This window comes from Palaemon carinicauda, chromosome 14 (genome assembly GCF_036898095.1).
Source record: "Palaemon carinicauda isolate YSFRI2023 chromosome 14, ASM3689809v2, whole genome shotgun sequence".
NCBI classification, from domain to species: domain Eukaryota; kingdom Metazoa; phylum Arthropoda; class Malacostraca; order Decapoda; family Palaemonidae; genus Palaemon; species Palaemon carinicauda.
In genome coordinates this window covers 123,788,635-123,801,134 of record NC_090738.1, presented here as the reverse complement: position 1 = coordinate 123,801,134, position 12,500 = coordinate 123,788,635, and the positions used below count along the sequence as shown (strand labels likewise).

The window sequence follows — 12,500 nt, the reverse complement described above, 5'->3', positions numbered from 1 at the left end:
ATATATATAATATATATATATATGTATAATATATATATAATATATATATATGTATAATATATATATAATATATATACCTGTATGTATAATATATATACATATACACACACATATATATATAAATATATGATATATATATATATATATATTATATATATATATATATGATTTTTATATGTGATTTCATCATCAGCAGCATCATCATCTCCTACTCGTATTGACGCAAAGGCCTCGGTTAGATTTCGCCAGTCTCAATCTTGAGATTTTAAATCAATACTTCTCCAATCATCATCTCCCACTTATTGCTTCATAGTCCTCAGCCATGTAGACCTGGGCCATATAACTCTTCTAGTGCCTTGTTAAGCCTTGTTGAAAGTTGGTTGAATTAATCTCTCTTGGGGACTGCGAAGAACATGGCCAAACCATCTCCATTTACCCCTCTTCATGATCTCACCCACATATGGCACTCGAGTACTATGTTTCACTGTGAATGTGAAACAAATTTATCTTGAGTGTTTCAAAGAAGTCAAAAGTGAAGCTTCACGGAGAAGTATGGACTATTTTTCATTTATGCATAGATCGAATTTCTTTATTATTATTATTATTTTGTTATTACTTGCTAAGCTACAACCTTAGTTGGAAAAGCTGGATGCTATACGCCCAGGGGCCCCAACAGGGAAAATAGCCTAGTGAGGAGAGGAAACTAAGAAAAATAAAATATCTTAAGATCAGTAACAACATAAAAATACATATTTCCTATATAAACTATAAAAACTTAAACAAAACAAGAGGAAGAGAAATTAGACAGAATAGCCTAGTGTGCCCGATACCCTCAAGCAAGAGAACTCTAACCCAAGACAGTGGAAGACCATGGTACAGAGGCTATGGCACTTTAGGACTTACTTTCCTTCGCATAATTTCCGTTTTTCGTCTTTCATATTTTTCGATTTTTGGTTGCTTTTTATAGCTAGAAGGAATATATTCTTCAAAAATTAATGATGGGTATTTTTGTCTACTATCTGTTATTCTTAACATTTTCACACATTGCATATTGGTAATAATATACATAAAATGTCTTATGAGGGAAATCAAAGCCATGACATTATTTCAGTTATTTATTCAGGGGACCAAATGCAGATTAAAAAGTTAGTAAATGTAAATAACTAAGAGAGGAACCAATCTGTAGGAAGAAGGTGATAACATTGTAATTCCCAACTCGCTCGTTTCAAGACATCGTCGTTGTAGATTGCTCAAATCTTTCTCCGGATGTTTTTTTTTTTTAACAAGATGTCACATATCCTAACATTCCAAGAGGCTTTGGGTTTCGAACGTTACTTTACTTTACTTTAGAGACTGATTTTCTGGTCCCATAAAGCAGGGGAACCCTACTCTCTACAGGACCTTCATATTTATTTAATCGTATACATTCTAAGGCATTCAGCATTTCACACCGCATATTGCTCTTTTTCTGTCAGGTCCACATTATCGAAGCACTTAGAGATGAAGAAAGTATTCAGTTTTCTCTTGAAAGCCTTAATATCTTCAGTCTTTCAGAGGTCAAGTTGGAGCATATTGTAATCTCGGGCCCTCATAGCTAAATCCGTCAGAAATCTTGGAGTAATCATGGATGATAGACTGACAATGAATGAACATTTAAATGATATGGTAAGAAATTGTAACTATCACATTAGAAACATAACATTTATTAGTAAATACTTAAATGAAAAATCCATGGCCATACTCATTAATGACCACATATTTTCAAGAATTGATTACTGCAACTCACTGTTCTATGGATTACCAAATTATCAGCTGAAGAAAATTCAGAGAGTACAAAACAGAGCCGCTAGATTAATAAAAGGACTACACAATAGGGATAGAATTACCCCTGCACTAATTGAATTACCCTGGCTGCCGGTAAAGGCGAGAATTGAATACAAGCTACTGTTACTAACGTTTAAGATACTGAACCAAAATGAATCAAAATATCTAAAAGAATGCATGAACAAACTAGAACTAGAAACAAATGTTACCATAAGACACATGAGTGACAAACATAGACTATCTGAACCAAGAACAAATAGTAAATTTGGAGAAAGGGCTTTTAGCTACTGTGCGCCTAGACATTATAATAAACTGCCAACTGAAATGCAGGACCTAAATGGAGCGATTGAATTTAAGAAGAAACTAAAGACATTACTTTTCACAAGATCATATGATTTGGAAGATGCTACAACCAAAGAATTGTATAAGTTATAATGAAAATGTTTCGTTAGATTAATATGGACCCGGCCGAGTAGTTCACTCAACTTCAGTGGAGGGTTGGATTTAAACCCAAAACAAGTAGACAAGTAAAGGTTTTAGAACCTTCAGTAGATACATATCTAGCTACGGTTCACGCCCAAATCCAAAGCAAAGTCCTTCAAAAGAAGGCAACCGTGTTGCCCCAAACGAATGGGAAAAAAACACTCCAACAGTAGAATTTCAAATAATTTGAAAATCAAATGAGACCCACTGCTTTCTTACCAGTCTTTCGCTTGAGCACCTAATGGCCTGACAGGCCCCAGCCCAAATTTATAAATCCAAAGGGAGGAGTGAATTATAGACTTAGCACTTTTAAAATGTTCTTAATGGATACCTATAAGCTGGAAGATAAGTCACAATCGTTACAGCTATTGGAGAGTTAGTACAGTTTAGGAATGCAAAGGGTCGAGTTCCAACACTATTTTCTCATATTGGAAATTAAAGTTGATGCTAGGAGATGAAAAAAGGATATGTTATGAAACATTTCAATATATCCAGGACTTAAAACTTTCGTTTTATTCTTGGTTTTTGTATAAATTCAAAGTCGACTGGAAAATCTATTGGCTATGTCAAGAGCTCCTCATCTGATTATGTACAAGAAAACGTAATTTGACGAGCAAGTTTTCCGAACAATAGTTCCTTTTATATCTAGAGCATAGTACCAACGACTATTGGCTTGAATCTGTTGGAAACAGTTGTAATGCGATATAAGCTCATTTACAGATGTAAAGAACATTGTGTATTTGAAGGTAAATAGAAAAGATTATATTTTGCTATGAAGTTATTTGACAGACCTTTCGTTAAACTCGAAGGTCCTAACAATCAGACATACGCATTAAAAGCAAAAAGTTAGATTTTCGAAGAGGGACAGAAGAAAATGTTGGAACCAAGATCTTCTAACTCTTGAAGACCTGGTATGGGTAAAACACAATTTTCCCAATATAATTGAATATAATCCTACTAAGACACTAGTTTGAGCCCCATACCTAATACTGAGCAGTTACGAATAACTTTGATACCTCTCTTGCCCAGTGGCTTCCATTCAGATACATCCTGGACTAACGCATCCTCACCTCGAGTATAAATTCTGACTTCAATGTGTCATGCAACGCTTACATAACGAAGGTCTCGTTTATCATGACCATTAGCACTTCACAACAAAACACAAACACTATGGCACTCTTTTTGAAAAAGGCCCATGCTAATTCAGACCCTCATGTGACTTTTCCTTGCTTACTAACAGGCTCAGAGTCTAGTCACTGTTGTCTCTGGTTCGTAAGTCATCGAGCTTCGTTCATCAGATGTGTCTCTAGGAATGGTTTGAGAAGTGACGCCTTTCGAGTGTGTGTGACTCTTCTTTGTCAGCTTAGCAAACCATGGACAGTTGATGCTGATCCTTTTAGATATTTTCTTGCGGACGTCTGGAGTAAGCACGATGATGATGAAGATGCCAACACCCCTGAGGGCATTGATGGATACGGGCAAGTACCATAGGTAATCGTACCACTTTCCTCGGTTATAAGTTATCAAAAAGGCAACCACCTCTAGTATCCAGGTAGATCCAGCCCAAAAAACCAGCTTGGCAGAGTCAACCCACCTGTAAGAGGAAGTAGAATAAGCAATTAGGTTATAAGACCATTTAAGTTGAACAAAATAATTTTAAAAGCATATTATTCCTTTCTTTTTGAGCTTCTTGAGAGATACACTAGAATATGCATCATTTGCAATAGAGGCTTAAGAAATAGATGAAGGTAGATGAAGGTTCTCAGCTATTGTGACATAAGATTAAGCATTTTTTATTATAAGCGAAGGAAATTAAAGTTAGAACAGCTCAGATCGTCGCTTGGTTTGATATTTAAGATAATTAGCATAATTAGAGATGATAACCATGGCGAAGAGATGAAAGTAAACAGGGATTCTGGATTACTAAATGGGTACAATACCGTAATACTGTACACCTAGGGGCACTGATTTCCTTATTCCTTTTAGGTAACTACCAACAGTGACTTGAAAGATACATATAATATGTATTCAAGGACATCAAGTATCTAGTCCTTTTTAGGGTGGTGGATTTTAACTGGCCCATGCACTGATTGGCTAAAGTACCAATCGTGGTCTAATCACTGGCTCTGGCCTATGCAACGGCTCTGGTTGGTCCAATCACCACCTCTAGGCTATGAAGCTGCTCTGATTGGCATACACCCTGCTTACGAGTAGCCTATGCACCGGGTTTGATTGGACTACGCACTAATTCGGATTAGCCTAATGACTTAGTCTGATTGGCCTGAGCTTCAGCTTTGATTGTCGCATGCACTGACTCTGGTTGGTCTATGCACCATCTGTTTGGCTTATGTTCCATGCCTTTGGCTTATGTACCATCTGACTGGCTTATGGACCATTTGAGTGGCTTATGCCCCTTATGATTGGCCTATGCACTGTCTCCGACTGGCTTACGCCTAGGCCCTTATTGGCGCATGCACCGGTTCTGATTGGCCTGTTCACCTGCTCTGATTGGTCTAAGCCCCATTTCCTATTGTTCTATCGTCCTACACCAGCAGAGACTTCTCTATGCAGTGACCCTCATTAGTCTGTGCACCATCTTATTGATCTATGTCTCATGTGATTGGCTTCTTTGTTTTTGCTTCAGCTTTATGGGTTTCAAAGTATTTACAAGTCTTATAAGGCATTAGCAACCATGGATTCCCATAGTACTATAGACAGTAACAAATATAATACTGAGCTTGTTATTTGTAAAGGCATTCGAAGCTCTGATTGAGAAACTAAAGCAGTAAACATACATAGACATGAATGTGGTGAAGATTCACTAGTCTGAGGTTTATATCAACCCTGGGCTAATGAAAATGTTACTTAAGACCTTTCATTATTGACTATATTTCAAAGCTCAGAGTACAGACTTGTATTTTATTTGTCTTCCTTATATAAGTCCTTAACAATAATAAAGGCTTCATTTGTGAAATAGACGAAAAAGTCAAGATAACTCACACATTACGATTCTCGATTTTCCTGAGTCCTGAATGCTGGCGAAGTGTGGGTCTGGCGTTTGGTCTCTGGACGTTATCATTTCCATGACGGTTTCCATCAATTTTCTTTTCTAAGAATAAAAAATTATATTAATTTCGTATTATTATTATTATTATTATTATTATTATTATTATTATTATACTACTACTACTACTACTACTACTACTACTACTACTACTACTACTAGCTAAGCTACAACCCAAGTTGGATAAACAAGATGTTGTAAACCCAAGGGCTCCAACAGGGAAAATAGCCATGTTAGGAAAGGAAATAAATAAACTCTATGAGAAGTAATGAACAATTAAAATGAAATATTCCAAGAACAGTAACAACATTAAAACAGATTTTTCATATATAAACTATAAAGAAGAGACTTACATGCGCTACATTTCTCGGTTGAGTATGTAGACTGTAGAGCATATGCTTTTTCCCTTATAACTATATAATATAGGTCACCATTGTAATTATGTATATTATAATTTTTCCTTTGAAGTTTTTGTCAGTACATTATTCATCATCATCATCATCATTACCATCACCATCTCCTCTTACGCCTATTGACGCAAAGGGCCTCGGTTAGATTTCCCCATTCGTTTTTATTTTGAGCTTCTAAGTCGATACTTCTCCACTCATCATCTCCTACTTCACGCTTCATAGTCCTCAGCCATGTAGGTCTGGGTCTTCCAACTTTTCTAGTGCCTTGTGGGGCCCAATAAAATGTTTGGTGAACTAATCTCTCTTGGGGAGTGGCGAGGGCACTTTTAATACTGTAGTGCTATTATTATTAACACTTGCTAGGCTACAACCCTAGTTGGAAAAGCAGGATCCTCTAAGTCCAAAGGCTCCAATAAGGAAAAATAGCCCAGTGAGGAAAGGAAATAAGGAAATCATCAAGCAATAGATCTCTAACCCAAGACAGTGGAAGATCATGATACCAAGGCTATGGCACTACCCATGACTAGAGAACAATGGTTTGGTTTTGGAGTGTCTTTGTAAAAGAGCTGCTTACTGATTAAACAGATGTTCTTTTTATAAAAGGTTTGTTTTATCTACTTGTAACAGAAAATTCTCTACAAGTGTCATTTCTTATTGTGCCGCCAGTCTATGTTGTAAATTAATCAATTTGTTTAAAAGTTATGTAAGAACATCGCTCCCTCCGTCGTCCAGCATTCTCATCGAATTCTCCATTTCATTTAAATTCTCCCTTCGCCACACTGGCTAACTGTATATATTTATTCCGCTCCCTCAGAGCTACAAATGTAGCCTATGTATTTATCATTTCGCTACATAGTTCTATTGACTTGTATTTCAAGTATTTGTACGTGTGAAAAAACACACATATTGTGGCGGTTGGTTCAAGCCAAATTGGCGCCAGCGCGCATGCTATATTTCCGTCCGCACCTTGTATTATATTCTTGCACCTACTTGAATAAACCGTCAGTTGTTGTTGGTGATAGCTTGTCCCACTGTCCTTACAGTTATGCTTCACTTTGAAACAAAATCTTCTCTTGGTAAAATCTTTATGTACAATTTCCTTTTGTGAGCTGGTAATAGGCTCGCCAAGGCACGAGTCACCCCTTTAGGTAATACTGCTAGATCGTTCTTGGGTCCTTGTACTGGCCCAGGCAGTACTATATTGGACGCCTCTCTAGTTACGGCTCATTTTCCCTTTCCCTACACATGTACCGAATAGTTTGGCTTATTCTTTACGCTTTCTCCTCTTTCTTCATCACTCCAAGGGGCAAAAACTGCACTGTAACTGTTCACTGGCTATTTTCCATTTGGTAAGGTTATATGAGATTCTTTAGCAATGGTAAGCAGCTCTTCTAGGACCCCCCAAAATCAAACCACTGTTCTCTAGTCTTGGGTAGTGCCATAGCCTCTGTACTATGGTCTTCCACTGTCTTGGGTTAGAGTTCTCTTGCTTGAGGGTTTCCTTTTTTAAGTACCCACGGACTATTTTCCCTGTTGGAGCCCTTAGACTTATAACATCCTGCTTTTCCAACTTGGATTGTAACTTGGCCACTACTACTATTACTACTACTACTACTACTGATAATAATAATAAAGATAAACTGAGCAAACATAATGTATCCTACCTGCTTGAAGGTTACTGATTCTGACTTGCTTATGTCTTAACATATCTGCAACTTATCTCAAAGTTTGCTTAGCATTACACATGCAATTAAGTGTTTTCGATTACGCATCTAAGTGAAAGAAGAAAACCAACGCTAACAAAAGAGCAATGGAAATTAAAGAGGAAAATCATGATAAAACATTGTAAACATGCAGCGAGTGATTACCATCCTGGTTAGATGAAATGTGTTGCATTCCTCGCTCGATCTTTCTGAGAGTTGCTTTCCTGATCAGGTTGCTCGCTATCAATAAGATGATATTTGCCCCGAGGGAGATGCACATTGGTGTATACAAGTAGAGCAGCTGTGCCTTTTCATCTGAAAGGAAGAAAGGATTCTGTTTGTAGAGCATGCTGTGAGGTTTCCTTTCCTTTAACGAACAGATATATTGGAAGATTTTTTAATCAATGAGCCTTTATGACTTAAAATAAAAAAAAAAAAACTTTTTTTGGGCTCGAGCCATTTTGCCCTGATGGAAGTTTCTCTAGGCAGCTTTCTACCTGGGAACCTCCATCAGGACGACATGGCTATCTCACCCAAAAATAGATTTTTCCTACGCCAAAATCTCTTGCAGAATTTCATATTATGTAGCTTAACTCACCAGAGAAGAAACACCTGTTGAGGCCGACCTTCGGCGTAACTATGGAACATTCTAAATCTGCCCTGTAGTGGTCAAGGGTGAGGGCCACAGCTGTGATTAGTCCAGGGATACCCCACGCCCACAAGCAATGCCACAATAACCTCCATTGTTCTGACACTCTGACGTCTCTTCAGGAATTGATAAAGAAAAACAAATGGTAACTTGGTTTTAGAAGCGAAAATGCAAATGGTTACACCGTCTATTTTAGCTTATTCTAGTCTGGTATGAGGGATAATAATTCCTACCTATAGGGAAAGGAAACCTCGTGGGTGAACACGGAAAGAAGCTTATATATCCTAACATAATTTACTTAAGAAAAGTAAAAAAGAAAGTTTATTCACTATTCTATATTAGATGAATGTGCAAGTAGCTTACGAGTTCACAATGAACTTAGTAAGATTCTGTTACATTTAAAATTCTTAATTTTTTGAATGACAATGGATTCGAAACTCGAATAAAGGAATGTTTTTCCTTACAGAGTGAGAAGTAATGATTCCACGCAGACTGATGTGTTCCACAGGAAAGCAGCTAGCATGAAGAACATTATAGACCCAGCTGTCAAAATAGTAAAGGGTTACTTGTAGGTTAAAGTGGCAGAGTTCTTAACTAGAACTACATTAATTTTTTTTAATGAGGCGCATTTGTACTGAATCGCAGTCGTGCCCTTTTAGCTCGGAGAAGTTTCCTGGTATCTGATTGGTTAGAATTATCTTGTCCAACCAATCAGCGAGCAGGAAACTTTTCCGAGCTAAAAGGGCACCCCAACGAGTTGGTAAAAATCTGCCTCACTAAAAATAATTGACTATAGAGGTTAGTTCTCTTCAGTGGAATGCTTTAATGAATGGTCAGTTGAACACAGAAATTCTTGACACACATGGCTCTATGGAAGTGCAGCCAGCTACACCCTTACTATTCAGCGAGTAACCAAACAGATGGTGTAAGGAAAGATAGCAGAGGTGGTGAGCGGGGCTAAACACAAGAACTTGTCATGTATAAAAGGGTGTGACGGGTTGCACTTCATCAGAGTAAGGTGTAGCAGAAATTACTGTGCCCAACTGTACATTCTGTTGTCAAAAGTATGCCGGAATAAACAAGATGTTAGTAGAACTGTAACTCAAAAACATCAAGATCATATAGAAGCTACTTTTTTTCATCGTTCCTTTCTGAAATATGAAACTTGGCCTTTACTGACTCACCCAATAAGGGACAGGCCACAGTTGAAGTTCGTATAGGTGCTATCATTCCAATGGATAAGAGTAGGAATGTCATGAGGTAGGAGATGACGTAGCTCAGAAGTATTCTGCCCGCCAAGGTGTTTACCTGAAAGGCGAAAGGGGCCATTTTATAAAGCTTTGAAACTTTTCAGAAAATACTTTGCTGTAGTAAAAAGCTGATACTCACTTATTCTTATATTTCTTGGAAGTAACTGTATTCACTACAGCTTGAACCTAACCATTGTACTGTTAGCAAATTTATGTATTGGCTAGGCTTTTAGTGGTCATATGTATTATGCATACAGTTCAATTTTCCGAAGGATAACTTACCTTTTTCACAGTGAATAGGCCTCGCCTGACTCTCATGGAGAACAGAAAGTAAACAGTATACATGAGAGCACTAATTGATATAATCATCAACACAGGTACCACTATGTACTTCTCCTGGTGCTTTAAAGATGACGAATATAGATCATCGCATATATAGATCTGTATGCTGGTGCTTTCAGTCAAAGAATAAGTTTCAATGCAGTAATCAGCATTTCTTAGTTTTCCTATGGTAAAATTGCAGCCACTTTCCTCGTCTATTACAACGACACCCATCGTTTGGTCTTCAAGTAAAATGGCGTAATCTTTCCCCTCCTTCTTACCATAAACGTATGAGATGTAATTTCCCCCACGATTTTTGCACTTGGGAAAACCTGTGTAGCTTAATTCTGTAATATTGGCAGCCACAAAAGCTGGTTGTTCGAGAATATTGTTAGAGTGATATGTATCACTAATACAACTAAGAGATTTATTGAAGTGTTTGTCTATATGACAACATTTTCCTATAGAGAGTCCTTTGTCATACTTATTGAGGATCTCTCTAGATAGAATTGGAGCTATGTCTCTCAGACACAGCATTGCCATAGAGTCTAGTGCTCCTGTATCGTCTTCATAGTCTTCAATACAATACTCAAAAATACTTTCCTTTCCTTCATTGGCATGCACAGACAAAATGAGACTGCCCTCAATATACCACTGAATGTGCTCATCGGCTGATTTAAATATAGTCCTACAAGGTTCATCAAATAGCGTAGGGAGTGAATTTTGGGGGAAGTAGGATTTCATTAAGTTAGCCATGCGACTTGATGATGGCTGGTGCATTTGCTTTGATAAGCAACCGTTGTCAGTCCAAATTTCGTTAGAAGGACAACATTTCTTGAATGCATTCTGGCATATGAAGGCACCTCTGCCATCACCAAAGTCTACTTTACAGCAAGCAGAAGTTGGATGACAATAATAAGAGGAATCACAAAGAAGCACCGTTCCACTCATGATATATGAGTATGTTTTATCTAATCGTATTATTTTTAAAGACTTTGAGCTTTCATTTGGTAGTATTGATGATTCCTGGTCAGTATCAAGGAATGAATTAATTCTTTCGTTGTAGTTACTTATATTACCAAAACTTTCTTGACATTCAGAAGAAAATGCATCATGATCTTGGTTTATATAGCAGCAGTTTCTCATCATCGGACAGACTCGAGCTATCAAAGTTCCACCAAGTTCTTCAGGTGATGATGCTTTGAATTCCATGCAGTAGTTTGCTTGGTGATATACCACTCCAGACCATTTCTCGTGGAGGCGACCATTTGCCATAATTGCATGATTTTGTGGTGTTACTTGTATTTCCACAGTGTGATTATAGATTGGACACTGTGTTAGATTTCCAGTTTTGTAGGTTATGTTTGTCGAAGCGTCTGTTAGGAGAGTTCGCACACGATCCGCATAGTTTGATCCAGTCGTGACTTCGCATTTCTTCATAACGCTGTCAAAATACTCATTTTCAGGGCAGCATTTACTGACCACCAAAGTTTGCTCTGGACTTCCGTGCGTCCAGCCGGCCCAAAGTAGGATTAGCAAAGTAAACCAGAGCTGTGAAATTTTCATTGTTCTGCGGTCTGTGGTACTTAACTTTATATACCTGCAAAATGGAAATGAATGTAAATTTTCCGAAGGAATAAATTCTGTAAATTGACTTCAGTAACATGACACAAAGAACACATATATGAGAAAAACCTTAGTCAATGGAAAAAATGGTTTGGAAATCAATTAACAAGTTTTGATAAATGGAAACTAAGATTCATTGAAATTCTGTAAATTGACTTCAGTAACATGACACAAAGAACACATATATGAGAAAAACCTTAGTCAATGGAAAAATGGTTTGGAAATCAATTAACAACTTTTGATAAATAGAAACTAAGATTCATTGAAATTCTGTAAATTGACTTCAGTAAGAAGACACTAAGAACACATATATAAGAAAAACCTTAGTCAATGGAAAAATGGTTTGGAAATCAATTAACAAGTTTTGATAAATGGAAACTATGATTCATTGAAATGGTTGAAATATGGAAAATCTATCAGGAGATCCAATAAACTTTGTGAAATATTATTAAAGGATATCAAAACTAATCTTCAAATTTTTCATTCTGAAGACTCCTAAAGGTTCAGTCTATTGAAACTCGTTAATTTGTTTAGAGATAAGAAAATAATTTTCTTTAATTTTCACAGTCATAGGCTTTATATTCAAATGTAGTTCCATCGTTTAACCACTGTAGCCCTGATGAAGAACCATGTGGAAAAGTTTCTCAAAACATGTGTTGGCATCAGCTATTAAATGGAATAACTTGTAGTTGCAATTTTCGCCTTTTCCTGAAACTTAACTGGAGTTATTTTGATCCAAAGAGGTTATCATCGATTTTAAGACGCCAAAAATGTTAATAATACACACACACACATATATATATATACACACACATATATATGTATATATATATTCATTTATAATATGTATATATATATATATATATGTATATATATATATATATATATATACATATATATATATATATATATATGTATATATATATGTATATATATATATATATATATATATATATATATATATATATATATATATATATAATTTCCGTCAGGTCTCCCTGTCCCTGGTGAGATGGGGTTGTGTACATATCTATCTAAATATTGTATATATATATATATATATATATATATATATATATATATATATATATATATATATATATATACTGTATATACATGTGGATATATGTGTGTATATATATAAATATATACTGTATGTATATATATACA

At 36.3% G+C, this 12,500-nt stretch overlaps 1 protein-coding gene across 5 annotated transcripts in view; it reads right to left on the bottom strand.

Moving 5' to 3' along the window:
• Window positions 1-1,114: 1,114 nt before the first annotated feature.
• The window catches only part of LOC137653731 (probable G-protein coupled receptor Mth-like 1), a 16,724-nt gene continuing 5,338 nt past the window's right edge, over window positions 1,115-12,500 (bottom strand). For all 5 annotated transcript variants that reach the window (XM_068387343.1, XM_068387344.1, XM_068387342.1 and 2 more), the window contains exons 2-8: window positions 9,666-11,304; window positions 9,318-9,441; window positions 8,598-8,676; window positions 8,083-8,249; window positions 7,650-7,799; window positions 5,308-5,416; window positions 1,115-3,901 (exon numbers count right to left, since the gene is read on the bottom strand). In XM_068387343.1, the coding sequence (XP_068243444.1) occupies window positions 3,550-3,901; window positions 5,308-5,416; window positions 7,650-7,799; window positions 8,083-8,249; window positions 8,598-8,676; window positions 9,318-9,441; window positions 9,666-11,270 (2,586 nt within the window). In that variant the 5' untranslated portion in view covers window positions 11,271-11,304 and the 3' untranslated portion in view covers window positions 1,115-3,549. The remainder of the gene's footprint in view (window positions 3,902-5,307; window positions 5,417-7,649; window positions 7,800-8,082; window positions 8,250-8,597; window positions 8,677-9,317; window positions 9,442-9,665; window positions 11,305-12,500) is intronic.